Here is a 27923-nt window from a genome sequence, read left to right on the forward strand (position 1 = left end):
ATACTATGGAGTATATATGCTATATAATCTAATGGGAGGTTCAATTATATGTGACTACTGTCTTTTCAATTCAGCTGTCAGCCTCAAGTATTTACCAGAAGGAAGTTATCCATCATATAACTTGAGGATTATTTTTGTAAAAATGTCAAAGAATACCTTGTAAGTAATACAAGTTTTAATACCCAATCTAAAACATTGTGTTGAGGTGTTTTGTATAAGATGAAAGAAAGAAACAAAACAACAAAAAAAACATTCTGCAGCTTCCTAACAGGCATGTCGATTTACATGTGACAAATATTTTACCAGCAAAGTGAGCAAGGTACACAACACAAAGAGCCCATCTTCCATAGATTAAATAAAACGGGTCCATTTTGGAAACAGACCTTTAAAACAGTCAACGTCCCATGCAGTAAAACTCACAGAGTCACCAAATATATCCTGTGACAAGTGTTACTTACCTCTTCCATGTTATCAATTACACATTCAATTTAAGACAAAGGAGTACTTCACCACTAAAATTAAAGTTAAACTAAGACATCGTGATCTGACAGTGCACGTGTGCTACACTAAGTCTGGTAAATGTAAACGTGAGAGCAGCAACTTTTCACGAAATTAAGGGAACGATCCATTAGGAGATTCCCAAAGACACAAAAGAAAAACGGATCATTTTAAAGAATGACTAAACAGAAAGGAAGCGTCATGTGCCCCCCCCCCCCCCCCCCAAAAAAAAAAAAAAAAAAAAAAAAAAAACTTCAGAAAACCATGCCGAGATGCTCCCGAGAAGTCTCAAACTAAAAATAGAGCGCATTGACTCGAGCAGCAATCCTCTTAGTCGCAGTGCCAGGGGGCGTGAAACTGGCCTTTAAGAGAGTCAGTCAGGCGCCAGGAGACCCAAAAAGATAAAAAATAAAATAAAATAAAATGTTCCATTCAAAAGCTTGCATGTACTTCAGGCGTCATTTGCGCTGTGTCACAAGGACTTGTGTGGAGAACTCATTTCAAAGGCTAGTCTTCTTTTTTGTTTACAGGACTTTGCACATTCTACAAGACAAAGAATACAACGGGAAAAGTTACTGTGGAATGGTGAGGGAACATTTGAGGTAAATGTAAAGTTGCTTTCAAGAAAAAGCACCTGAAGCTCCTGATGTTCTTTAAGTAGTCGGTCGTACTCCCTGGCAAGGCCGTCCGTCTGTTTCTTCAATCCATCCGTATCACACTCAGACTTCTTCAGTGCTGCATTTCACACACAACACACGTCAGAGATTGAAATCAAACAGCAGAGTCAACAGCTCCGCCAAGTTTGTACTAACAACACAAATGGAGGAAAAAAATAATAAGTGAAGCGAGTGGCAGTTTGTGCAACCAGTAGCGCACGTCTGACATGCTGGAGGCAATGGATGTCAATGAATGGCCTTAATTGTGAACACAATTTACTCACAAACACAAAAGAAACATCTTTGTCATGGTAATAACATTCTGTCACATGGACATGTGGGCAAGATGAAACATGCACATCCATGTCTGTTCTATGTCTGTACAGTGTCATACAGTACAACAGCACAAAGGGAAACGAGGTCTTTTTTTTTTTTTTTTTATACTTGTTTTAATTCTTCTATTTTAACCTATAATCTGGCTTCATTAAACTCCGGTATACCTGTGCACACGCAGCTTGTTTTACATTAATTTGCTGCAAAAAAATCAAAATAAATAAATTAAAAAATAAATAAATAAATAAAAATAATAATAAGAATTATATACATATATATATATATATATATATATATATATATATATATATATATATATATATACACACACATACATACATACATACATATATATATATATATATATATATATATATATTTGTGTGTATACATCTCCAATGTTCATTTAAGCATGGGCCAATTACCAGTTTTCACGGGTTTACCCTGGTTTCAATAACCGCTAATACTGCCTCTTTTTTTTTTTTTTTCAAGTGACGTCTCAGCAGGGCACAATATGATTTGGTGCTTGAAAAGTTGAGTAAACGAGTCACCTCTCAAGTTAATTGCCTTCAAATAATTTTTTTTTTTCCCTTCTTGGTGCATAATGGCGGAGGAGGAGGGAGGGAGGGAGAAAGACAAGATACCGCAAGCTTGGGTGCCCTTTTGGCCTATTAAGGGGGAAATAAAAACTGCCAGTGGGTACTAGTTACCCCCAATGACATCATGAGTAGCCCACATGTATGTTCTAAAAATAGCTCACCAGTGATGGGACACTGACTTCTTTATAAATTTAACTTGATACACATTTGATCAGTACTAAATGTTATATTTGTTTAAAAATAAATTAGATGGGGAAAAAAATTATGATGAACGCTGCATGAAGCACTTGTGGTATTTTTTTTTTTTTAACTCCTCTAGATGGCACTCTTGGTTTAAATATGCACCAGCCTTTATCTTTAAACCAAAAAGACCCTTATTAAGAGGGGTATTTAAAAAAAAAAAAAAAAAAAAGTGTGCTTCATTGTTTTCTCATAAAAAAATATTTTATGTACCCCAAATATTTATCTATATCTATATTTAAAAAAAAATAAAAATAATGTTAGATCTGTAATTTTATTACAGTGATACTGCCACATTTTTGCACATTGTTATCTTACATTCACAATCTAGTATCCGCCCACGCTTAATATCTGGTCATTATTTATGAGAGTATTTTAAATATGCATTTACAGTCTAGTACTTCATAAAAATACTGATTCTGGAAGGAATCATATGCTTTTCTAACAAATGTATTGTTGTCGAGTGTACTCATCCATGAGGAGTCCATTCAAATGACACTAACCGTCTTCTGAAGCCTTCAGTTCTTCTTTCAGTTTCTCCATCTCTTTCCTCAAGAGCTCCATGCCTTCTGCAGTTGCTTTATCGCCTGACCCCTCCATCAGAGTCTGCAAAGACACGTCAAGCATGTAGTTAGAAAAGCTAGGTGGCGTTGAACTCGTCATCAAATGTGCATACAATGTCATTTTAATAACATCAAACCAATTTATAACTTTGGTTTTAGTGGTTCATGCTATATTGAGACCAATTCATTTGTTTGTGTATGGATGCAGTCACAACTTCGAAATCGAACCTGATTTTCTAATTCAGTTTTCGTTATCCGTCTATATCCACCTATCAGTACCTGCTTCAGCAGCTCGTTGTCTTCCATGTACTTTTTGGCAGCTTTGTTTGCAGTGTCAGCCTGTGCCTGCAGTGCAGCAGTTGTTCCAGACACTGAAGCCAGCTGGTTAATCAAGGTGACCACTCGCTTCATAATCCTTTTTACAAAAAATAAAATAAACTGGCAAGTCCATGTAAGTTTAATCTTTAAGCGTGACGCAAAGACTCACAGCCAGAGGAAGACAGCGAAGCCTGAGATGTAGAGGTTCCGCTGGGCCCGGAAAAGCTTCATGTGCATGTGGTCGTGCATGTTGGGCATCAGTTTGGCGTCTGTGCCGAGGTTTTTAATCGAGTACTTCCGCACCTCGCGGATCGCATCTGCAAATGAAGCAGCGCACCATGTTGTAAAGTCATCACCGTTTATAAGCTTCTTCACCAAAGAAGGATGCCTGCCAGTACTGGCAAAAATCCTAGACTACTTACCGAGGAAAAGGACAATAAGTATGATAATCATTGTAAGAAAGACTTTGTTCCAAAAGCGGGCAACCGGGCTCCAGATCCTCAAGTTGAAAACGCTCTGCCATCTGAAATACACCACACACATAAACACACAGTTACATACCTTCATTGATCCGTAGAGCAGGTTACAATCCGTCTGATCATCTGACCAAATTTGATCCTGACTCAATCCTTCCGATCAAAGTCACCACAAAACATTATCCTGACTGATTTCCTTTTGGTGTGGGATGTGTAAGGAACAGAGTAATTTGAAATGATAAACCTGTTCATTATTTACAATCACAAATCCTTATGGGTAGAGCTCTGACTTGCACCCAATATCTGCATTCGCCAAACATGTTTTACATCAGTGACTGACGTCATAAAGAGCCTTGATGCAAAAATCGCCCAATGTGCGGTTTTTAAATCACTCTAAGCCAGAGGTGCCCAATTTCGGTCCTCGCGAGCCCCTATCCAGCCTGTTTTCCATGTTTCTCTCCACTAACACACCTAATTCACAATCAGGATCGTTAGTAGGCTTCTGCAAAGCTTGATGATGAGATGATCATTAGATTCAGCTGTGTTGAAGGAGGGAGAGATGGAAAACAGGCTGGATAGGGGCTCTCGAGGACCAAACTTGGGCACCACTGCTCTAAACACTACTCACACCGCAGGTTAACATTTTAGACAACCTAGAGATGCTGGCAGTTAGGGTCAAATTAGGCTTAAAAAAACAACTATGTAGTTGCATATAAAAACTTGTAAATAAATCACCTCTTAGCTGAGATGAATGGCAGGCAGAGGATGACAAGAAATCCTATCTCCATATAGAGGAAGAGCGCTACAGCGGTCCACTGGATGGTCATCTTGATGTGGTGAGGTCAACTTGAAAAAATGCAACAGGGCAAGATTAGCGAACACAGGTTATACAACCTAGCCAGTCTTCTTCCAACAGGTTCAGTGGAAGGCGTGGTCCATCTTCGATGACAGTTCTCTAACCGTTTGTCAACACTGGGTCAAAACTCTTTGCGAAGTCAATTAAAGGTTTAACATTACGTCGTCACAAGCAATAATATGACGTAAAATACTAATAAGGGCCACATGTGAAAATTAATCACACTTGTTTACAGTTTCCGATTGTAACCCAAACTTCCAAGCTGTTTTATTTAAAAATCTAAAAGCTTCACACACGCTGCACTTGCAAGAATATGGTTTGTTGACTTTTCAGGAAATCACACAATCGACGAGTAAACGGACTTTTCGACTTTTTGTTAAAACAATTTCGGAACATAAAAACTTACATCTGTCGATCTGCTTGTCACACTTCCTCCTTCATGCAACCTCCGATACTTCCGCTGAAAAACACGTCTTCCGCTGCTTCCTTTCAAATTAAAACGTGCAGATTTCGGCTCTGAGTCTTTGGCTTGATTCCACTAAGCGGTGTCTTTTCCCCCTACTCATATTCATATTTATTTACGGTTAAGATAATCCTAATCCATCTATATCATTTGAAAAGCGTATCTTTCACTCCTCTTATACTGTATCTCACATTTTCATGCACTCTAGCATAATTTGTTCCTTCTGATTATTTTCCAAATTTGAATAAGTGGTGAGCAAAATGAGGAAATAAAAATAAAGAAACACGCTCAATTCAGAAAGTGACGCAGAAAAAAAAAATAAAAAGTCTAAAATCCTGCTGGTTTTGAGGTTTCTCTCACCCAACACAAGCTAATTCTAATCAACAAAATCGTGATCAGGCTTCCAGATCTTGCTGATGAGCTGATCATGTCAGCTGTGTTGGAGAAGGGGAACACCCAAAACCTGCAGGACCCCGGCCCTCGAGGACTGAGTTTGCCCACAATCCTTCTCTGGCCATAGTTAAACAGGCACACCCAAACCCAAATTGTCTAATTACTAGGAAAATACACACATTCTGTTCAACCTTTATTTGTTTAATAATAATAGTTTTGTTTGCAATTCTTGTTCAGTTTGTGTGTACAGTACATCAAGATTTCAAAGCAATGATTTTTAAATCCACTGCACTCTTGCTTTTCGCCAGGAGAGGGCACTAAAACTGAAGCTTCAATAATTGAACCCATTTTCGAATTCGATCAAATAGTTCGGTCTTTCACATACGCTTCATTTGGCCATCACTAGCTTTTCCTATTAACGAAGGGACTTTATTGTCCATTGATGGTGGATTTAGTTCTCCTACGTTAGTCTTGTTTTGAAGGAAATTTTGACTTCCATCTGGCCTGGTCCAGTTTAAAAAAAAATAAAAAAAAATTATTTGCTTACTGATGTTCTACATTTGTCAATTTTGAAGCATGTAAATGTGTAAACAAGTCGATTTGAATCCTCACAACGTACAATCACACATATTTTGTTATATATGATTGCTTGACACTGTTTCTGGCAGAAAGAACAGAACGAGTGTCATGACAATTGATATCAATACAGAGGGGATAAAACTAGTTTTAACAGTTAACACACAAAATGCTGGGTAATATTTCATGAGTGGCGAATTTCGGCCAGTTTTTGCCGGGATTCAAAATCTGAATTGTAGTTGCATGATGTGGCAAAGCTTCTAAGACCATTAAATGCACAGAAGCTTTAGACAAAAATTAATTTCACATTTTGGATTTGTTTAATTTTATTGTGGGACATATAGTGTTGCTTTTTTTTATGTCATGAAAGGTGTCATACAAATAAAAGTTTTGATCCTTGACTGTAAATGGTTGTTAGGCTAGCTACCAGCCCAGGGTGTACCCTGTCCCAAAGTCATAAGCTCCAGCTCGCCCGCAACGCTATTGAGACATAAGCTATAGAAAATAGATGTTCATGTTCCCAAATCATGCACTGAACCATACGTGCTCTGCAGGTAGTCTATAACAGCTGATGTACTACATAAAGAATTGAATACTTTTCTTTCGGGCTGGGAGCTAACCCTCTCAAGCATGTAGATGAGATGATTGTGGAAACACGTAAATGGAGTGCCCTGTTGTATAGAGATGTCTACCCAGTCCCATATACACTCCAAAGGGGTATCGTCATGCCCCGCGAACAAGGCCGGGTTAGCGAGCAATCCTCGCGCTACCATCACACCTGCAACAAATCAACAAGAAATTATTTTCAAATGAATATTTTAAATAAAACAATTTTGATTTGAAAACAAAAACAAAACATCACCGTCTACGCCAGTGAGCTGGTGAATAGACTCCACGTCACGTGGGTACTTGATGTCCCCGTTGGCAATAACCGGAATGGACATGCTGTCTTTGATTGTCTTTATGGCGTCGTAGTGGACTGGCTGGTGGCGCTCCTCCGACGTACGACCGTGCACTGTTATCCACGATACTCCTGCTGACTCAGCTTTCTGGCACAGATCAACTGTCTTTCTTAGGTCGTTGTGAATTCTGCACATCAAGTCAATTTCATTATTTTTGTGATTATCAACGGTTTTGTTTTTTTTTAATCGCTTTGTCTTTTACCTTATTTTAATGGATGTTGCATAGTGATTGTCCACTTGGTTCCTGACATGTCTGACCATGTCTTTAACCAGTTCAGGCTTGTTGATAAGGCACGCGCCATATCCTGCCGACATGGCCCATCTGAAAACAATTTTAAAAAACTAGAACTGAAAGATGCTAATGCTACCATAGTAAAACAGGCTTAATACATATTTCCTGAATACCTACACCAAAACAGTAAAAACAAAACAATTCTAAAGCTTAATTTTGCTGTTAAACAATTTGATATATCAATCTTATTTTAGCTTAGCAATTAACATGAATTCTCCATCTTTCATCATAAGACCTTCGTAAGAACAGTAGTTATCTTATTCGCCGCCAATGGAGGTGATGATTACTGACTCCATAATGGGTTTAGCCGCACACGCAACCAGCTGACGCTTGTTGCTAGCTTGCCTCAACCTCGGACTACTTGCGCGTAAGTGACGTGAGTGCCGCGGGTTCAGCCCAGCGAAGCTTTTTGGCACCGTCTCGACGGCTCAATATTCAGAAAAACGTAAAAATCTGTGTATTTCATTGTGTTTTGATGAAGCACAAAATGCAGATTTGGACTTGTAAACTGCGAAATTCATTATTTCAGCCATTGTAGCCCATCAGAGGTCAGAAGAAGAATCAGCCCAGGCCAAATATACAGTAGGCAATGTAATTGTTTTCTTTTATGTATTATTGTTTAATTAACAATGTTGATGCTTTGTGGAGTTAGCTACGTGTAATTTTGATTATTGCCCATTGAAGTTGTTTAATCTGTTCTAGGGCTAAAGGGTTACTCTGTAATCAAAATAGTTGCTGTTTCATGTGATGATTAGTTGGTTATTACTTTTGTCTGTTCAATTTTGAACAGTTGGATGTGCTATGGAACTTAAAGCAGGTAAGACGTGCACCTCTGAGGGCATCCACAGTTCAAGTCAACTCCATCTGAGAAAGGTGCAACTGCGCACGTTGCATCAACCAGAGTCTGAGCATCGTGGGCAGCAAACTGCACAATCAGGGGTCTGTCACCTATGGTAGACAAAAGTCACAACATTAAAAATAAATGATAAACAATTAGTATCACTCAACATTGCATGCATTACTCACACTCATTCGTGGTGAATTCACTGTCTCTGGCTTTGATGGATCGCACAAAGTCAGACGCAACTATCATTGGAGTGAAGCAAAGGTCACAGTTGTACTTCCTAACCAAAGACCTGAAAGCCAATCTGTGGGAAAATAATAGCACAGAGAAAGAAGTACGTCTTTCGATTCACTAAGGAGCCAGCCGATGTGTGGCTTTCAACATAAGAGCTACAAAAGATCAAACTTACTTTGAATAGCGAACCATCGGCGCACAAATCTTTACCACATTTCCTTCTTCAAACATGCCCATGATACTGTTGTGGTTAGTGGTCTTCATCCTTTCCCAGCTGTAGCGATATCACTTAGCCTGACCAGCTAACTAACGCCTGTTTCAGTATCCACTCGTTGGTACTCCCTGGCGAAGCACTCTTTAACCGCTTCAAATCAAACACAAGCACAATTTTGCTAACATGTCCTTACGTTAGTAAAGCTACATATGCACGCCAAGTTTCAGCTTCGGACACATGTACAGTATTCACGCACTTCCGCCATGTCAAATATGTGGGCGTGGTCTTTGACAAATGACTCCATCAACCAGAGTAGCCTACCCTACGCTCTCTGAGCAGGCGTTGTCTGTTCGATTCCCGTGCCGTGCGGTCCTTGCCTGCGTGTCATTCCCTTTCATTCCCAAGGCAAAATGTCAGCACACAATACAGAGGAAAAAAAAAAAAAAAAAGAGGTAATAATGATTGCCTACCTGTGCAAACATGTTTTTACTAAAAATAAAATGTGCTTGTTCATTATTTTTATTTATATATACATATATATAATTATATATTTTCTAATTCGACAAACGTATCGATGTTGCACATGTATTCCTCTAAATTACAATCATTGTCATCTCTAGCCACTGCGAGGCGCTCAAGCTCTACAAATAAATAAATAAATAAATAAATAAATACATCTTTAAGGTTCTATTCATCCATCTATTTTCCGAACCGCTTATCCTCACTAGGGTCGCGGGAGTTTTCGATCCTATCAAGGTACGCCCTGAACTGGTTGCCAGCTAATCGTAGGGCACACGCAGACGAACAACCATTCACTCCGACGGACAATTTAGTATAAAATACCATGCATGTTTTTTGAATGTGGTAGGTAGGCTGCAGGCAACCGTAATACCCAGAGAAAACCCACGTCGGCATGAGGACAAACATGCAAACTCCGCACAGGACAGCCGGAGCCCGGATTCGGTATAACGACATGCACTGAGGCGGACATGTGTGCTAAACATTCCAAATGAATATGTACATGGCTGTGCAACAACTTTATCAATAGGTCGGATACTTGATTAGCCATGTATTTGTACCATTATTGATGCTGGGTTCTAGAAGTAGGGATTATTATTTCAGTTGGCAAAATGTCATTATGATTTCGTGTATGGGTGTGTATTTTTTGTGTAGTAAGTTAGCATCCATCAATGTTTACTTATCCTCCATCAAAAAAATAAAACAAATGTTAAGTTTGACTCATTTTATTTCAAATTGGCACCAAATAAGCCAGCAATAGCAAAAACAAGCATGAAGCATCTGTGAGACACAAAACACAGCAACTAATGTACATCTACAGACAATATAACTTTATCAGATGATAAAATCTCAGCTCTTAAAACCTTAAAAAGAATAAATAGACATTCCACTCAAATGACAAAAGTGTAGTGGAATGAAGTGTGTTACTTTTCACTTGTCGGGCAGTCAGTGTATTTGTCACTTTAAGACTCCTGTTCCATCTATGTCACATGCCTACGTAATTTCTACAAAAGCTTACTCATACTGAATGATTACTTTAAATTTAATTTTGCATTTGAAAATGCTGGAAAGAGCTTATCTTGTGATAATTTAGTGCAGAAATGAAAAAAAAAAAAAAAAAAAAAAAAAAAAACCCTCATAGCTAAGTATTCTTTGTGCAGTGTGGTAATCTTCCGTGATTTCTTAGCATGCACTACCAAAACCCGCGCACAACAGTGAATTTCTCTTCCTTAACTAATACAAATGTCATCAGTCTTTGCTCTCATTAAAATAAAAAGTTAAACATCAGGCAGTGACCAATTTGATGGGAGGCTTCCATGGCGGTCAAGTCATTAGCCTTGACTGGGCAAGATCTGCAAAAACACAAAGACTGAGAGACAGCACTGTATTTCTGGAAATTCATATAAAAGGTCATTTTTAATGGATGACTCATCCACTGGCAGAATTGTGAAGACATGGAATGAACAGATATTACCTCCAATTTGTCTTTACAACTCTGCTGTATGTAACAGTGCATTAAAAATAAAAAAAAGTTAACTAATTACTTAAAAGTAAAAGACAACACAGCAGGGTCAAACAACAGTCGGCCAAGGGCTGCGTTACAGAACAGGATCGATCGAAATGACCTCTTCCGTCTTCCTGAGGTAGCTTCCTGCCGCCTCCAACTCCACGCTGGAGAGGAAACGTCTGGCTCGCCGGTGGCGGTCGTAGCTCAGCTCGGTGGCGAACACGGAGCTCATTCTCTTGGGGTAGATGATGGTGGTGCTCGTAAAGCTCTGCGGCCGATGGCGAGGCTGCAAATCCAGCCGTGTCTTGTAATGGCGCCAGGTGCTGTGCGACACGGCCGTGATGGTCTGCGTGCAGTGCTCCACGACCTGACCCCACGGCTGCAGTGCCACATTCTGAATGAAGTGGCGGTCCGAGTCGTAGTGCAGTGAGGAGGTGTATCTGTGGATGATAGAAGGCGGTTGAGCCGTTGTCTAAAAGTCGGGACGGTCCAGTTTAGTTTTCCATTGAGCCAAGATGCAAAACTTTGTGGCTGTTTCAGTTCATATGTTCTCTGTTTTTGTTTGGTGTTTTTGGAGTGAATAACAACCAGCAACATTTTTTCGTTACAATTATCTAAATAACTTTTGGAAAAAAATATACTTGACAAGTAGTTTTAATGTCAAATACTTTTACTTTAAGATCAGTATTTTTGTTAGGAAACGCCACTTTTACTCACTTACTTTGAGTGTCGTTCCACTTCCTACTGGTATTTAACTTGTGCTATACTGTGATTGCGTTATTTGATTTCATTTCACCAATCAAAGGCAGCAAGACAGTCACATGACCACAAACAAAATGTCTGTGGCCCCACCCAAAATTAGAGCTGGGTATTGCTAACAAAGCTCACGATACAATGTGAGCAGGGGTCACGATAACATGTCTATCCAGATATGTGGCTTTCAAGGCAATATGTATCCCGATATTTTACATACTGTACTTTTTTTTTTTTTTTTTTTTAAACCATCCCATGTATACCCAAATGATATGTTTTAGGGATGCACAATAATGCTGTTTTCAACCAATACCGCTAAACTAATAATTTAGAAGTGCTGATGTCGATAACCGATAAGTAAGCCGATAATTGTTTGCAAAATTAACTTGAATACAAAAATACTTTCGAGTCGTACTATAAGTCGAATAAATACATTGAAACATTGTATAAACTACACAATGTTTCAGTGTACGTAAAGCACCATGAAGCTGAATTTTATTGATATGAGCCACAACCACATCAGATGGACCAACGTGGCATGGCTATAATTATTGCTGGATTTCTTTATTATCTGATTTATCTGTTTGACATCAAATTGGTCGATAATTATCAGCCACCGATATTATCGTGCATCCCTAATATTTTTTTTATTATTTTGTCGTTTCTGTTTATGTTGTTTGTTCATTTACGTTTTTTGTACTTTGGCAGAGAAAATAAGACTTTCTGACTTTCTGCTCCTTTTCATTCATCATCCAAGAATATCATTTTATATTGTCTTTTTTTCTTTTACAAATGAGTGAAATTCCGATGGTGTAGTAGGGCAATGGTTCTCAAACCTGGTTCTCGAGTACCCCTATCCAGCCTGTTTTCCATATCTCTAACAGCCAACACAGGTGTTTCAAACGATCAGCTAACCAGCAAGCCCTGCATGATGCCTGATGACAATCCTCAGCTGTGTCGGCTCAAGGAGACATGGACAACAACAGGCTGGATAGAGGTACTCGAGGAACATGGTTGAGAAACACTATTAGGGAACATACCAATATTTATTTTTTACAAAGTGGGTAACATTTTGACCAAAAAAATAAAAAAAAATTGACTTTATAAAGTGGCAAATTTGTGAGAAAAAAAAAAAAATTACGAGAAATAAACACACAGATTTGCAACTCAATAAGTTGTGCGGAATACGGTCAAGACAAAAACAACTTAATAGGTCAAATTAAATTTTAGGTTCTATGTTGACCCGTTAGGATGTTTTGGATTGAAATAGCTTTTTATTTCTGCAAATTCAACCGTCTAATGTTGCAAATTTTACTAATGACTATTTGCGGTTCTTTAGGACAACCTCGAAAATGTCTCTAAACATTGTTTTGGACCCTGGATTGGTCGCCAGCTAATCTCAGGGTACGTAGAAAAATGAGCATTCATCACAAAAATCCATGCATATGAAAATTTAATTTATCAGCATCTTTCAAGACACTTTAAAAGGGCAAAGAACACCAAGACAGTTAAAAAACAAATCCAAAATTTTTTTAGCAGAAAAAAAAAAAAAAAAAAAAAAAAGGCCTTCCATGAACCTAGCATGCATATTCTGGGAGGAGCTCTTGAGTATCAGGAGAAAATCATCACAAAGGCTGGATGAACAAGGCCGCAGCCGAGAGTCAAACGCGGAGCTTTAGAACACAGAACTGAACACGGTGACAGGATAGAAAATGGATGGATGGAATGGAGGACTTTTCAACACAACCCACCTTACTTCTTTAGGGGGTAAAGGGTCAATTGCAATACCCTCCCCATAGGACAAAGGCTGGAAGGGACCAGCGGGCAAAGCTGAAACCTACAAAAATAAATAAATACAATTAAACAAGAATGCTAGGATGAACGTTTGTGTGGTTCAATTTATTCTGTTTTAGAGGTTTCCCTCCTCCAACACACCTGATTCAAATGATCAGCTCATCAGCAAGCTCTGCAGGAGACTGATAAGGAGTCTAATCATTTGATCCAGGTGTGTTGGATGAAGGAAACCTGTACCGCAGGGTTCACCAAGTCCGGTCCACGAGGTCTGGAGTCCTGCGGGTTTTAGATGCTTCCGCCTACTAACACGCCTAATACTAAAGAGCAGGAGCGTTATCAGGCATGCTGATCATATGAATCAGGTGTGCTAGTGGGTGGAAACATCTAAAACCAGCAGGACTGCGGCCCTCGAGGACCAGAGTTTGAGACTGATGGAAAGAGAGCCACCGAGTTCATTCATTTCAGTTCATTTTACATTTGAACAGGGACAGAAGCTGCAACATAGACAATTGAAAGACAGATCTCTCTAATGTACAGCATCACACCATTCATAGCTAATGCCAATTTCAAAATGCTCATCTCTACTGTAGAGCCAATTGGACTGTTTGTTGAATTTATTGTTCTTTTGTTTTCCAAAAACATGCAAAAACATCTCGGCCAATTAGGCCGACATGTACACCGTCCTCTCAAATGAGAGCCTGTTAGTTTCTGCACTATGTGAGGAAATATGATGTGTGATTATTTTTTATTCAATTGAACATAACAAACTATTAGTAAAAAACACCCATATTTACATTCCATGTATTTCTGTGCTCTTTTTGTCACACACAAAGATGCCGTGAAAATACCCTGCTTCCCGCTAGTGTGCTATATTAGCAAAGGAGCAGCTAGCATTTTGTCACCAGCTAATAGGCAGGCCTGGCAATGAACACTGGTGTGATGCAAGATTCCTATAGAGCTCCTTGTGGGGTTGATGCCAGAGAAACGTGGGTGGTAAACCTTCTCCACTGGACTAACAGCTGGTAACAGCTAGCTGCTTAACTTAAGGTGCACCAGGCATCTACCCAACTAAAGAGTCATTTGCAATCGCACAGTAAACTCCTACATATTTATTAGAGGTGTGCAAAATTTCCGATTCTTAGATTATTCACGATTCGGCCGTGGAACAATCGAGAACGATTCACAAAAGTCCAAATTCCGATTATATAAATATGCCAAGGGAACCGAAACTAAAAGTGGACCGGAGCGGAAAGTACGCGGAACTGAAACGCAGTAGCGCGCGCGGTCTTCGGGACGCTTAATGGGACGGACCGAGAGTACACATCCACAACTCACGCCTCGAGATTCAAAACAAAAACAAGCATGGCTGAGCTGACCAACCCACCTCTTCGTGAGATCAGACCTGCTCCGAAAAGGCAAACAACTTGAGGCGGAAGTATCAGCTAGCTGGCTGCAGTGCGTCGGTTAGCGTTCTACAGGGCGCCGCGCAGTGATACGAACGAACGAACAGAAAAGTAGTGGCTGGCGGTAATGGCGTCTGACTTTATTCAGAAAAGAGTATTGTGGTGGAAATGTATCACGCTTTTGAAAACAAATAGTTTTTAGAAGAAAAACGCTTTATTTCCGAGACCCCAGCCAGCTTGCTGGACTATTTTCCTCTCGTCCAACGTCGAACATGAACGCGTGTCACCGAACGCTGTCAGGGGTAAGTCAGTGCTGATCGCACACACGGGAGGTGAGGATCAAATTGAGATTCATGTTAAAAAAGCCGAACGATCCCTTTAATGTTTACACGTTCATGTTTACACAAGTTAAAAAGCAGAAAAGCACTTGAGGGTTTTTTTTTTGTATTTCTGAGAAACTTTAATGTTTACATGTTCATCTTTACACAACTTAAAAAGCAGGAAAGCACTTTTTTTTTTTTAGGCATTTGTATTGAAGTAGTAGTTCACATTGTCTTTCATTTATATCTCAATGCACTTTTGAGTGGATAAAAATAATATATTTTTGCTCAATGCTATGTTTTATTCTGTTGAAGACTGAATATACTTAAAAGCTGTTGTTACAGAATGAGGACTTGAGTATTTTATTTACTGTTTTGAACTGTTAACTTGATACTGAAATAGTAGTTTATTTAGGCCTGAGAGGACTTTTGTACTATTTTTGTAACTAATGTACGAAACATTAAAAGCACCAAAATACATTGTTTTTTTTCTGCTGCCTGGGGGGAAATCAATAATCGTTTTATAATCGAATCGTAGCCTCTGAATCGTAATCGCAATCGAATCGTGAGGTGCCCCAAGATTCCCACCTCTAATATTTATGGTTTTCAACTATGTACTAGAACATATCTTCAGCCATTCGCTGAAAACGACCTATTCACCTTTTTTGCATGCTTTCAGTAATGCCCTAACTAATAGGAAAGCTGAAATTGGTGTTGACAGGAGACCAATATCTTTGTATGTTGTTTATGGGCCAGGTTTAGACTGTGGTGTTAGTGGAAGTTGCAGAATAATTGCTGCATATGCATGTACACTGTGCATTTCCGGATCTTTTTATCAGCTGCAAGCCTGTTACACTAAAAAGGCAATTTTGCGAGATGGGTTTGAAATTATATTAAAGTGTTTGGGGATCATAATTTGTAAAATATTTAAAGTTTAAAATATAAGCAGTTACAAACATTAGAAGTAGTGTAAATTACTTAATTATTAACCTTTCCTGTATTTGTGACAGGCTTTGTCTGTGGGGGATTTACTGCACCATATTAGAGTACAAAAAAAATAAAATTAAAAAAAAATAAAATAAAATAAAAAGATAGCCAGGGCTGGGCTAACACGGGGAAAACAAAAAACGACGACCATAAAAGAAAAGAAAAGAAAAACAACAACAACAACGACAGCATTTTGATTCGGACCTAAGCCATTGATGTTGATTGGTTAATTTGTCATCTATATTGTAAATAGATTAATGGGCTGCAGGTCTCTTGGGATAAAAATAGAGTAAAATAATAATTAAATATCACTAAATCGGCCCCGAAATACTCCAGCCCACCGGGCATTGCCCTGTATGCCAGATGGCCAGTTTAACCCACAGGCTTTTTGTTTTTATTTGAGCGAGCTACTTCAATTACACCAACGTTTTATTTTTTTGTTTTACCATCAAAAAAAGAATACAGTAGAACATTGAAGGCGTATGTTGTTGGTTATGAAAAAGAACAAAAAGAAGTTGGGAACGACTGGTCAGGTTGTATAAAGATAAAGGATCGGCCGATGTAGGGATTTTTATGTATTTATTTTTATTGCAATTTGTGTCAGGCCTTATTCCTAGAGCGATGATTCACCATATTGTCAACAGGTGAAGCATGTTCGGTGCAGGTGGGATAGCGATCGTTTCCAGCTGTGCATTTGTGGTCAAATTAGGATCGGACTGAACACAATGCATACAACACTGTCAGTTTATGATACACACCTGCGATTGGCTTCGTTCGTCCTCCGGTACCGGACTCACACCACGGGCTTTGTCTTGAGGCAGCAGCCAAACGCTGGGGCTCGGGCTCGGCGGTAAGCCGGAGTCCGGGCTGTCTAGCCCTCTGTCCGCCCGGCAGCTCATGCCCAGCGGGTCCTCTTCGCAAACATGTGGAAAGTTCAACCGTCCGACCATTTCCTTTTCAAGGGAGAAGTTGTGAAACTTCAGAAGCTGGTAACGCTTCTTGCGAAGGAGAACGGCTTCCGAAATGTAGTTTCCCCGTTATTCCTCGCTTTTTGTTTACGTTCTACGTGGTCACGTCTCACTGCTTTCACGGGTGCCTTGGGGAGGGAAAAAAAGGGGAAAAGACCGTCCCGACTCCCACTAACCTTCTTAAAGTCCTTTTGGCACAGTAAACTGTGCGTTAAAATAAATAGAACCATATATTAGTCTATTTTATCACCGAACCGGCCAACGTTGAACATGACTTGAACAGCCCCGCGGATGAGCTTCAAACTTTTCCCTCGAAAGTTCCATCAGGCATTAAAAGCGGAAAGGCCCGCCCCTTGGAGGCCTTTCCTCGATGCTGATTGGATGAAAGACAAACGTCAACTACTAGGAAAATTATTTATATAGCGCTTTCAAACAGCCTGAATTGTCACAAAGCGCTTTACAGAAACATAAAAAATAAATAAATGAAAAACACGTTCTTTCAGACATGTACAGGTGCTCGTCAAAAATAAATAAATAAATACAAATAATTTAAAAAAGAACATCCTCAACAGTTTTTCTGTAATTAAATTCAAAAATCCAAACTTTCATAGATTATAGATTCAGGGTCCACAAGTATTTATTGTTTATTTTTACATTATTTGGGCTCCCAGCTCATAAAACCCTTGAACAGGATGTCCAAAAATTAGAATAATGTGTAGAAACCAACATGCATACTTCCCTGCGTTTTTGCATGGGAAAAACAAGATGGATGGTATTTTCAAAACGATACGCCAATCTTCAATAGTTGGTTCGGTTGCCTTTGCCTTAATCACTGCCCAGTGCCTCGATGTGCCGTGGCATTGCCTGGGGGTCCTGGAAGCCCAGTTTTTCTTGATGCTTGCTGTCAGCTCTTTGTTTTTGGGTCTGGTGGTCCTCATTTTCCTCTTGATAGTACTGTAGTATTACAAGAGGAAAACAAGGGCCACAATCCATAAAGTGGTGGCATCGTGTACTGTAAACGCAAAATTGGAGAAACTGTCAAAATTACTTTTGCAAAACAAACATACTAGAAACAGCGTCCACCATCCAACATGGATCATAAACATTGACACCATCTTTATTGATATTTCGCAAAACATGGAAATGAATGCAGTGAAGAACCATTTGAAGGAGCACAAAGACTCATCTGTAGCAATGTTTGTAATGTTCACACCTTGCCATTGTATAATACAACACAATCATAAAGATAGTTTTCCTCAAAGGAAGGAATGTGTTACAATAAGCAGCAGATATCAATTGCAGCTAATTTTGTATAAATATTACTTCCAGTCAATTTTTCTACTATGGTATTTTTTTGGAATGAGCTTTCAGAAAGCTAGTACTTTAAATTGCCCGAGTGTATGTCAGTTGGATCCCAAGTGTGCACGTGTGTTTCTGGCTTGTGTACGTGTATAAATTGTCTAACAGAATCAACTGAACATGCCCCCAGATAGCTAATAAAGGGGAAGAGCCTTTTATTATCTCATTCATAAATGTATGAAAGACAAGCACACATATTTCAAATCAATATACTCAGATTTGCCATCAAATTCAATGGCCTTTTGGATACCGTCATTTATCATAATAAGATCAACATTAAACTTGGATAAAGTTGCCTGTACTAGACAGATAAGCACAACATCCATTCCATTTGAGCACAACTCAATGTGCAATGCACTGAGCAATTGCATGAACACAAAGGTAAGGAAATTGCACATAAAGGAGTTTATGTACCAAAAGCAAGTCACAATTGAGGAAGTTTCTTCACACCTCACTACCAACTTGTGTTTACTTTTTTTGTGATGGGAAATTGAATCATCTCTTTTATTTTTAACAATAACTCAATGGAGCATAATGCCATTTTGTGAGATGAGCAGTTGAGAGGTAAAGGCCAGCCAAGCAGCGTACAATATCTTGAAGTATTATTCCTTCACAGTCTCTTGATGAGTTTCTCTAGTTTGCGTATGCGAGATGACTCCTGCTCAGGGGTGGGGGCACTGAAAGACAAAGAGGTGCCGCCGTCGGCTCCGGAGGGTGGTGTGGGTAACCTCTGTCGGAAGAGCTCCAGCATGCTGCTCTGCTCACCCCGCTTTAAACCCTACACACCAAAGAATGATTCAAATCATTGCACAGACGTTAATATCCCAAAAAGATGATCCAAGTAAGTATTATTGCAGTTTGGGATTTTATTTACTAAATGTAATAAAATCCCAAATCCATCTCATTCAACTTTATGAATGCGCTCCGGTGTTATATAGCCAGAGGTGCGACACATTTGATTTTGTTGTAATACATTGAAGGTTTATAATAATAAACCTCTCAGGTCTCAAATGTTTTTGAAATTATGTTTCTATCTGCTTCAGGAGCTGAGATATCAATGATTAAGTAGGCATTGCCAATATTGTTGAATTTCCAGGAAAACTTCAGGTTTTCGAAGGTGATTCTAAAGTCACCAAGAGGTTTTAGAGGCATGGTTTGGCTGTCGCTTTAGGCCTTAATAGGTTAATCAACTGTTATAGCCTCTTATTCTTATAAAATCCCCTCCTGGGGCAGATTAAAAACAGATACTTGCATAGAATGTGTGTTCTCAGCTGTCTTTTTTTTTTTTTTTTTTTTTGAATTTCCATTTATTTGCATCATGCATTTAAAATGATTTGAAACAACTGGGCAAACCAACAAACCTTCATGTCAAGTATTTTCTGGAAAGTCTCGGGATTGCCATCAGCCAAGAGCTTGATGTAGTTATCCACAAACACCACAGGCGGTTCATGCGGGGCCATTACCACCTACAAAAAAAAAGAAAAAAGAAAGAAAAGAAACGTCTATAAGTTTGTTTTGACAACCCCTCTTTTTCCCGTGAGCCATCATAGTAAGACCCAAAAAATCTTTAAATGATCCCATATGGTGCAGCCATGACCTAAATCAGGCAAATGGGGTGGGGGGTTCCACTGTGACAGTGGCTACAAATGAAGTTGAGTCTTGATATTTAACTATTCTGCATTGCATATTTCTACTCACAAGTAGCACTTTTGGTTAAAACGGGTACAATGAGAAAAGCTGATTGTGTCTAATGGAATTGATTCCCTCAACAAAAGAAATTAAGTAGAAATCTCAGGTCATTCTCCTCCCCGTGTGCACACAAACACAAAAACAGGGACCAGCACGAAAAATGTATTTTTGTTGCCTCGTGTTGCCTGACATGTACAAAAAGGTGTCCATGGAAGGTCGCTGTGGTGGAATTAGAAGAATTTGAGAAGTGAGCAGGCATGAAGGACTGTGTGGAATTCTAAGCTTTCATACTCGCCCTGCTGACCAAGTGATTTATTTAGCAACTGTGCTGGAGCCAGGCCAAGGAAAAGGCCTGTGGGTATTGTGAGAATATAAGCAAGTATAAGAATGTAATACAAAAAAAAAAAAAAAAAAAAGAAACGTGATAAAGCGAGGGTTAAACAAGGGTGGGGATGGGGGTTACTTTGAAAATAGTCCCCAGAGGAGACCTTCCCAAGTGAACATTGAAGCAATCTTGGGCTGGGTTGAAAGCAGCCAAGACTCACAGGCGTTGTATCAGCTAGGAGAGACCGCCTCAGACATAAGAAGGGGCTCACAAAACAACCTCAACGTGCACAAGAAACAGTCTTCCCTAAAACTGAGGAAAATGCCACCCAGCAGCTGAGATCCACGAACAAGAGCGCACAAACTGCCATCTATCAATTAAGTTCTAAAGCACCTTATTAAAAGTTCTCATATAAAGCAGCCAAGCAAGAAATACATCTTGGGAGGCAGCCTTATACCTCGAGAAATTGCAAGTTAGAGAATGAATAAAATTAATAATTGATGTTCATTTTCAGATGTTTTATTGCTAAAAATGTGATGTGAGATGCCACATGTTTACATGGCAGGGTAAAAATGATTCAAATTCTCAAAATGTACTCCTATTTGTGTATTTTTGCTTCTTAGTTAATATCGAAGCATTTCAATCAAATAGAATCACAACCTGAAGAATTGAAATCCTACTGAATTGCCACCTAAAGAATCAAAATCAAATCGTGAGGTTCTTAATGTCCAGCTTGAGTGAAAACCATCAGACCATGCAATTTTGCACATACACTCTTTTAAATTCAAATTGTTATATCATTCTTAAAAAAAAGAAAAAAAGAAAAAGAAATGAAAAGGGGACAGACAGAAGTAAAACGTGTGATGTCTGCACCTGATCAATACAAAATGAAAGACAGCAAGCAGTCAAGACGGTTCCAACCTAACAGTTTTACAAATTCATATAGATTGAGATGATTTGGTTTTACAATCCAGATTGTTCCACAAATTGACACCTTGAGTTGTTGAAATACATCATTCGTTTTGTTTTGTTCTGTGTTTAGGTTTGGGGAAAAAAATAAAAATAAATCATTGAATCCTCTTATTCAGAGTCTGAGTAAAAGATTGCAATCTCAATAGCTCACACAAAACACGCCCACCAAAATGGCAGGCAACCTGTTGAGTGCATTTACTGCACACTATTTGGGATCTTCTAAATCAAGCCATTTTTTTTATTTTTTAAGTGTAAGTTTTGCTACACAGTATCTTAAACATGAAGAGATAATATATATATAACTGTTGTTTAAAGACATAAATCAAATCTATCTCACTCATTAAGTTGTGGTTAGGAATTGGCTCAAGTCGAGCAAGCCTGCTGCTCGCCATCAAGACAATAACAGCACAACCAAGGTCAACGTTCGGAAGGAAAGAAGGACTCTTGGGAGCCCCACCAAATTCAAAAGACAGACAGGCATTCGATTAATGTGTGTGGACATTTTTCTTCACCCCAGGGACAGTTAATGAGGGTGGGGCCACGCATACCGCAGAGTCCCCTGAGATGCCACATGGTTGGTTTGAGACAAGGCCAACTGTCGTGACTTTCATAATTACTCTTAACAATGGAAAAACTACATCCAATGCACATACTGTGTTTTGAAGACACTGTACTTTGGTATTAGTAAATATATTGATTCCTTTGATATTTTTACAATGGCAGTAGTTCAATCTGTAAGGGCAAAGCTGTGAGTATTTTTGCTGAGAGGATGGACGGGTTGTAGTTTGAGGTTTACAAGTAGAAAATGTGGTAAGCTGCTTGATGGCTCACCTTCTGACTCTGAGCAAGGCACTATATTGTTAAACTGCTGATTTGTTGAAATTGCAATACTGTTTATTTGGGCCACTTCTAACTCTGACCACGTCATTTGTATCCATGTTCATTTTATGTTCCGCATAGTTTGTACAGTCCATTATGCAGTGGCAGTTTTATATATGGGCGATATTGGCTGCCGCACAAGGCGTCATTCTCTGATTAAAAAAAAAACAAACAACAACTTTCATTCCTTATTTTCAATAAGAGCACCAGAGCGCCCATTCATTAAGAAGCGTCAAGTTAAATAAAGACAAATAAATGGCACTCCCTAATGGACAAGACTCAACCTCATCATTGTTCATTCATTCATTTCATTATGCAAATTCCAAATGTTGCCATGCATATTAATATTCCAAGAGTAAAGCCTTTTTCAGTTTGCATAAAAAACACTGAAAATAAAGTAGACTAAATTGAACACATTTTTGTTTCTGATTTATAGTTGTAGGTAATTGTCGAACATTTTTGCTCATTTTGCTTTCATTATATTGAATCCTTATTTATTGTCACTGAAATCTGTCTACTAATCTATTCCGATTAGTTTACAAACTTTAACTACTTGATATTGTTCAGGATTACAGGTGAGCTGGAGTTTTTGCCAGTAGACATTCGGTGAGAATCCAACAAAATACAAGCAACCATTTCAGTCACATTCACACATAAGGGTAATTTAGAAATTGGCAATAAACCTAATCCAACATATTTTGGGAATGTCGGAAGATGAGTATGATGATAATAATGATACACCACCCCGGTGTATCATTATTATAAATAGAACGACAAAGATGACATTTTTAGCCGTCACTAAAACAAAGTCTCGTCATGGATTAATTTTCTGGGGATAAAATGTTGAATTTGCAAGTGTTTAAATGGGTCTCGCATAAAGGATTAAAATGGTAAATTCTTTCCCCCAAGGGGACTACAAAGATTCTTCTCTCATATTTTAGTACCTGATTCCGTTCAAAAGGCCGCAGACAAAAGTGGTGCTATTCCTGTTCTGCCATGATTGAGTTTATAAGGATTTATGAGTTCCAACATAAATATGGATGGCAAAGTATGGGGACCTCATTCAAGTGGTAACACAAAAAGATACTAAAGGATCCTAAAGTCTAAAGACTCTAAAGGCTCCATTGCCTTTAAAGGTCAGAAAGTAACTTTTTTTTTTTTGTCGACATGACAGGCACACATTTATCGGCATGGTTAGAGCTGTCATAACATTTGAAGTGCCCTGTTACGGTTGAGTGGCACTGACATGTCTTACTTTGCTCCACTTAAGATGTGAACATAGTAATTCTGAGTTTTTGTGGGGAAACATAAACTGTTTGAAACCTACCAATGGCTTATTTTCAAAACGCGTCCATGAAAGGTATGTTTAAAATGTATAAAATGATATCAGTCTAACACCACTGCACTTAAGTAGGCCTAGTGCAGTTGCTTACCTTAAGTATCATCTCTGCACGGGTCATGCCCTTCACCACAATCTTGGTATAGCTGGCAGGTGCCTTGCGAAGTACCTGAGAACCTATGGAGGGCAGATCTAGCAGCACGGTCTTCAAAGAGTGTGCGTCCAGGAGGAGCTGGTTGGAAGGAATATACAAAATGAAAAGCCAGTCAAAAACAAAACAAAACAGGAGGCTGTACAGAGCTAGCAAAGCACTTAAGATGGTGACTAAAATGCAGCTGAAATGTGTTAATTAGCACGCACGTACTTGTTCTGCTCCCACCATGCTGATTGGCTTACATCTGAACAAGTGATTGATAAATTTGGGGATGAAAGAGCTAGAAAAGAGATGACAACATTCAATGGATGCATCGTCACTTCAGACTCATGTACCGAGAAACTAAGGACGTCTCGGGGCTATTACTTTGTGAATTTGATGCAGAATTGCGTGAAGTATTTGCGCGTGGAGGCCAAATTGTCTCTGATGATTGGCACGTTCTGCTTTATGTGCATGATGATTGAAGTCACGTAGGGACTCTGGTCACCGACATGCTCCACGCTCTGCCACGGCATCTGAGAGGAAAAGGGATTCACACACGCAAGTCACAAAAGCCTCCTCATAATATGCACTTCATGTTTTATTAAAGAGTGTTTGCCATAAGAATCGAAATGTAATAGTGCATCTGACCTTGCTCATTGCAGTGAGAGCAGGGTCACAGGCAGCATCAAGATCCTGAACGAGTAACTGGATACTATTCGAGATCACACTGGTAAAATAGACATGAGAAACATGAGAAAACTCAAATATGACAAGTTATCAAATCAGAGGCAGGCTGCTATTTAACTCATTTGCTCCCAATAACGTGTAAAAACGTTTTGTTTTTTTTAAATGTTTTAAGTGTCCCAAAGACGTATTTATACGTTTGTTTTTTTTATGCTAGAGCATACAGAAGGCTTTGATGCAGCCTCTCAAGAGCAAAGAACGGTTGCAGAAATGGTAATTACAGAAAAGGCCAGCAGGTGGCAGCAGAGCAAAGGAGATCAACCAGGGCCATGTTGAAAACAAGCTCAATTACTCAATTACTGATGAAGATTCATTCAAGCTCTCTTCTAATGGTAATTGCTGCAAAGCGGAAACAGATAGAAATACTTTTTTTTTTTTTTTCCTGATGAAAGAAGAGATTTTAATTTTTCTTTTGATAGGTTCCTCCAAGTTTTTATAGCAATAGAACACAATATTCTGTGGACCTTGCAAAATCAGTCAAAATCCAGTAAAACAGCCAGGAGTGAACGGGATTGCTTCAGTGAAAATGAGTTAAGATAAATTATATTTGATACATACGTGCTGAATGTATCCATCTCCCCAGTCAAATTAATTCTCTCCACCAGGATTTTATCCACTTTCTCTTTGAGTTTCTCTTCAAGCTGAAAAACAGCGCAAGATTTAGGACAGTATTACAGGAATATGTAACAGACATTCATTTGACCAACTTGTCTGCAAAAATACTTGGTAATGTTGCAATGAGTATTTTGTATGTTATTAATCCAGGTGAGGGAATTAATTCTCACAATAACTGCCCAAGCTGTCGACAGAATATTCACAAAATTCAGCTAATTTAACATTTTACGGAAATCCACTGCACATTGTGCTCCCCTTTTGCAATCCTCCTTACAGCTAGCAAAATGCACAGCACATTTCAAGAAATTCATTTCAGAAAACTGAAATGGACATGCCTGTTGCGTGGTAGCCAGGCAGTACTCGGCAGTGCTAAGGATGCTACAGATGAGGCACAGCTCGTCAACAGTGAACTTGGCTGCTTCTGGGCCTTCTTTTTCTTTCAGCAGACTGCTGATGGTCAGAACCCCACTGTTACTGCTCGACCTGCAGATGATACACAAAGTGACCGAGTGACAAATCAGTGAAGAGATGATTTGAATCAGTGGTTCTTAAACTGGGTTCGATCGGACCCCAGGGGTTTGGCGGAGGTCAAGACTCAAATGATTTGTGATGATGCACCCCGCTTGGCCATCATTGGCTGCAGGTGATCGTGTTACATTGCTTGGCCTGTCTGTGCTGCAGGAAATTTGGTGCAATCAGTAGTCGACTTGTGGCTCTTGTGATGGTACGTGGTGTGATTTCTTTATTACAGTAATCCCTTCATAATAACAATGTGGAGTAAAAAAAAAAAAAAAGTGATCGGACAAATATGTGCAAAAAGAATTAGAGATAGCCCGATAATTGGCCAGGCCGTTGATTGTGCATTTTGATGAATATCGGTATCGGCTTTTTTTTAAACATCTGATGGCCGATATAAGGTAAATCAAAAACCATTTTAATCTCGGGGAGCTATTTATTAAAATGTTCAGTTAATTTTGTAAGAATGCTGCTGGGACTATCTGAACCTTTTGTTTTTGTTTGACATTAAAACAAAGAAATGTGAAAATTTAAGATTTCAGGTATTTAAAATGTTTGGAAAAATGATTATTTACTGTAGAAAACTAGAGAGCTATGGCATTTACTTGCTTAAGATGCTATTCAAAATTTTAAGACATACTGATAACCTTGGGAGCTGTCTAAACATTGTTAGAACTTTAAAGGTATACTTGACTATTTGAAACATTTTCAGGCGTAAAGTTAATATTTTGTCTACAATTAATGTGGTAACTTCATTATTTTTCACGTACAATTAATACCTTTAAAAAGTAATTTTTCTACTTGCTGTCGACTGATGATGACATCACCTGTGCTGAGAAAGTAGGTAACAACCAATCAAGGCTGAGTTTACTGACCAAACCCAGAAAACAGGTGAGCCATGATTGGTTGTTACCTAAAGGAATTAATTGTACATGAAAAATAATGAAGTTATCTAATTCATTCTGAACTAAATACTAACTTTTCACTGCCGAAAATGATTCAATAAGTAAAGTATCCCTTTAAAAGGACGTCTATAGTCTAAGATTAAAAAACAAAAACAAAAAACAAAAAAAACAACAACTACATTTTGAAAAGTCATTGACTACTAATTATCGGTGTCGGCTCTAAAAAAAAACAACATATCGGTCTATCGCTAATAAGAATTTACATGTATAACAGAATGTATGGTGTTCCACAGGGTTCAATACTGGAGTCACTGCAGTTTTCATTGTATCTGCTGGGTTTCATCTTAAGAAAACAGTGGTGATCAAGAAAAACAAAGGAACACTTCCTTAAGATGCATGGAGATGGGGAATACAAGAACATAACATTTTCTGAATTCAAAGTGACGAGAGCCACTCTCCCTGTTCATTTTGGTTATAGAGCTGTCTTGAACTTGAAAGAAAAAAAAATTTTTTTTCAATGAAGAAGGATTCAGTGCATGTGCATAGGAAACTGATGGTGTTCAGTACCTCCAATAAGTTTAAGAATCACTGATTTAGACATTTGTAAGTCTTTAAGACTTAGCTTTTTGCATCTCGTAAGTTTAAAAGTTCATACTATGGTGGAACGATGAATAGTGTGCATGCAAATGTTGAGACACGACAGCAACAAGTGTATCATTAATAGCCAGAATAAAGTGATGTGATCACTCATGACCATTTATATCAAGCTTCTCTCAAGACGAAACCATGACAAAATTGCAAAAATGAGGTCATAACTCGTGGCATAAGACAAGTGGGACTGAGCGCACCATTGAGAGTTTGTTTAAGTGATCACATATGGTCGACAATATGGCATACATTAGTCAGCGAGCGCATATGTGTAATAGCATGTTTGCATATGTGCAACACAAACAGCATAATTGTATATGTAGTCCTGTCAGTGATGATTTCTAGTGTGCTTCGTGATCCAAATAATTTTATTACAATTTGCGCACTATTGCCATTGCATAACCCACACCAATTGCCATGTTACTGCTACCCATTAAAACACGGCAAGTACTGAAGCTATTCTATTTCAAAATGAATTCTCAAGTGGTTTTATCACCATGCAAGAAGAAAGACCACATATGGGTGTGACAAATGTGGATTAAATTATGTTTCAGTTGAACAGAACTAATGTGATCTTACTTAGGCAGATTGCCTGAGAGGATCTTCCAGGCATACTCCCGCAGGAATTTCTGAAAGATGGTTGTGAGGGCAATCATGGGCTCCCCAGTGCTCAGCTGGGAGCACTGGACCATGCACTTCTTGTAATAGACAAAGAGATCGGCACAGCTTGGCAGCACAGCGCCACCCTCGTCTGTGGCAAGCTTGGGTGGGCCCTGTGCTCGGAAGTCAGCCACAAACCTGTCGATCAGTTCGCCTAGGTTCCTGCAACAGGCACAGACACAGCACCAGATGGGTTAACAGGCAAGCATATAAAACATTTATAGTGAGGCCTCTGGATTTAATTGACACCATTTAAAATTGTGCACAACAACCATGCAATCACAGCTCTTCTAAAACTGCATTCATTTTTGTTGGAGAAACCACTACGACCTACGGAAAGGATGGACTATTAGGGGAAAAGTGGAGGC

The 27923-nt window shown here is 38.9% G+C and overlaps 4 protein-coding genes across 6 annotated transcripts in view; all 4 read right to left on the reverse strand.

Moving 5' to 3' along the window:
* Window positions 1–756: 756 nt before the first annotated feature.
* Window positions 757–5147, reverse strand: bcap29 (B cell receptor associated protein 29). The gene is made up of 8 exons (XM_077541856.1): window positions 4946–5147; window positions 4419–4529; window positions 3630–3730; window positions 3377–3524; window positions 3169–3304; window positions 2830–2932; window positions 1133–1233; window positions 757–1041 (listed from the first exon to the last, which is right to left on the reverse strand). Exons 2-8 carry the CDS (start codon window positions 4508–4510, stop codon window positions 1006–1008), a joined length of 717 nt encoding a protein of 238 aa, XP_077397982.1. The 5' UTR covers window positions 4511–4529; window positions 4946–5147; the 3' UTR covers window positions 757–1005.
* A 417-nt stretch (window positions 5148–5564) lies between these two features.
* dus4l (dihydrouridine synthase 4-like (S. cerevisiae)) lies at window positions 5565–8903 on the reverse strand. 2 transcript variants are annotated; one of them, XM_077541855.1, is made up of 7 exons: window positions 8774–8903; window positions 8479–8667; window positions 8252–8373; window positions 8056–8173; window positions 7136–7255; window positions 6834–7060; window positions 5565–6749 (listed from the first exon to the last, which is right to left on the reverse strand). In XM_077541855.1, the coding sequence occupies exons 2-7, from the start codon at window positions 8565–8567 to the stop codon at window positions 6484–6486; spliced, it is 942 nt and encodes a 313-aa protein (XP_077397981.1). In that variant the 5' UTR covers window positions 8568–8667; window positions 8774–8903; the 3' UTR covers window positions 5565–6483. The 2 variants fall into 2 exon arrangements, with proteins under 2 accessions (XP_077397981.1, XP_077397980.1); XM_077541854.1 differs by having other exon boundaries at window positions 5566–6749; window positions 8479–8891.
* Window positions 8904–9745: 842 nt separating this feature from the next.
* On the reverse strand, window positions 9746–17124 carry rflnb (refilin B). The gene is made up of 3 exons (XM_077542147.1): window positions 16559–17124; window positions 13048–13133; window positions 9746–10983 (listed from the first exon to the last, which is right to left on the reverse strand). Exons 1-3 carry the CDS (start codon window positions 16748–16750, stop codon window positions 10635–10637), a joined length of 627 nt encoding a protein of 208 aa, XP_077398273.1. The 5' UTR covers window positions 16751–17124; the 3' UTR covers window positions 9746–10634.
* A 731-nt stretch (window positions 17125–17855) lies between these two features.
* The window catches only part of vps53 (VPS53 subunit of GARP complex), a 30158-nt gene continuing 20090 nt past the window's right edge, over window positions 17856–27923 (reverse strand). For both annotated transcript variants that reach the window (XM_077541848.1, XM_077541847.1), the window contains exons 14-22: window positions 27475–27717; window positions 25162–25309; window positions 24770–24852; window positions 24116–24194; window positions 23852–24000; window positions 23696–23765; window positions 23426–23563; window positions 19489–19593; window positions 17856–18905 (exon numbers count right to left, since the gene is read on the reverse strand). In XM_077541848.1, the coding sequence (XP_077397974.1) occupies window positions 18738–18905; window positions 19489–19593; window positions 23426–23563; window positions 23696–23765; window positions 23852–24000; window positions 24116–24194; window positions 24770–24852; window positions 25162–25309; window positions 27475–27717 (1183 nt within the window). In that variant the 3' untranslated portion in view covers window positions 17856–18737. The remainder of the gene's footprint in view (window positions 18906–19488; window positions 19594–23425; window positions 23564–23695; window positions 23766–23851; window positions 24001–24115; window positions 24195–24769; window positions 24853–25161; window positions 25310–27474; window positions 27718–27923) is intronic.

This window comes from Festucalex cinctus, chromosome 13 (genome assembly GCF_051991245.1).
Source record: "Festucalex cinctus isolate MCC-2025b chromosome 13, RoL_Fcin_1.0, whole genome shotgun sequence".
Taxonomy (NCBI): domain Eukaryota; kingdom Metazoa; phylum Chordata; class Actinopteri; order Syngnathiformes; family Syngnathidae; genus Festucalex; species Festucalex cinctus.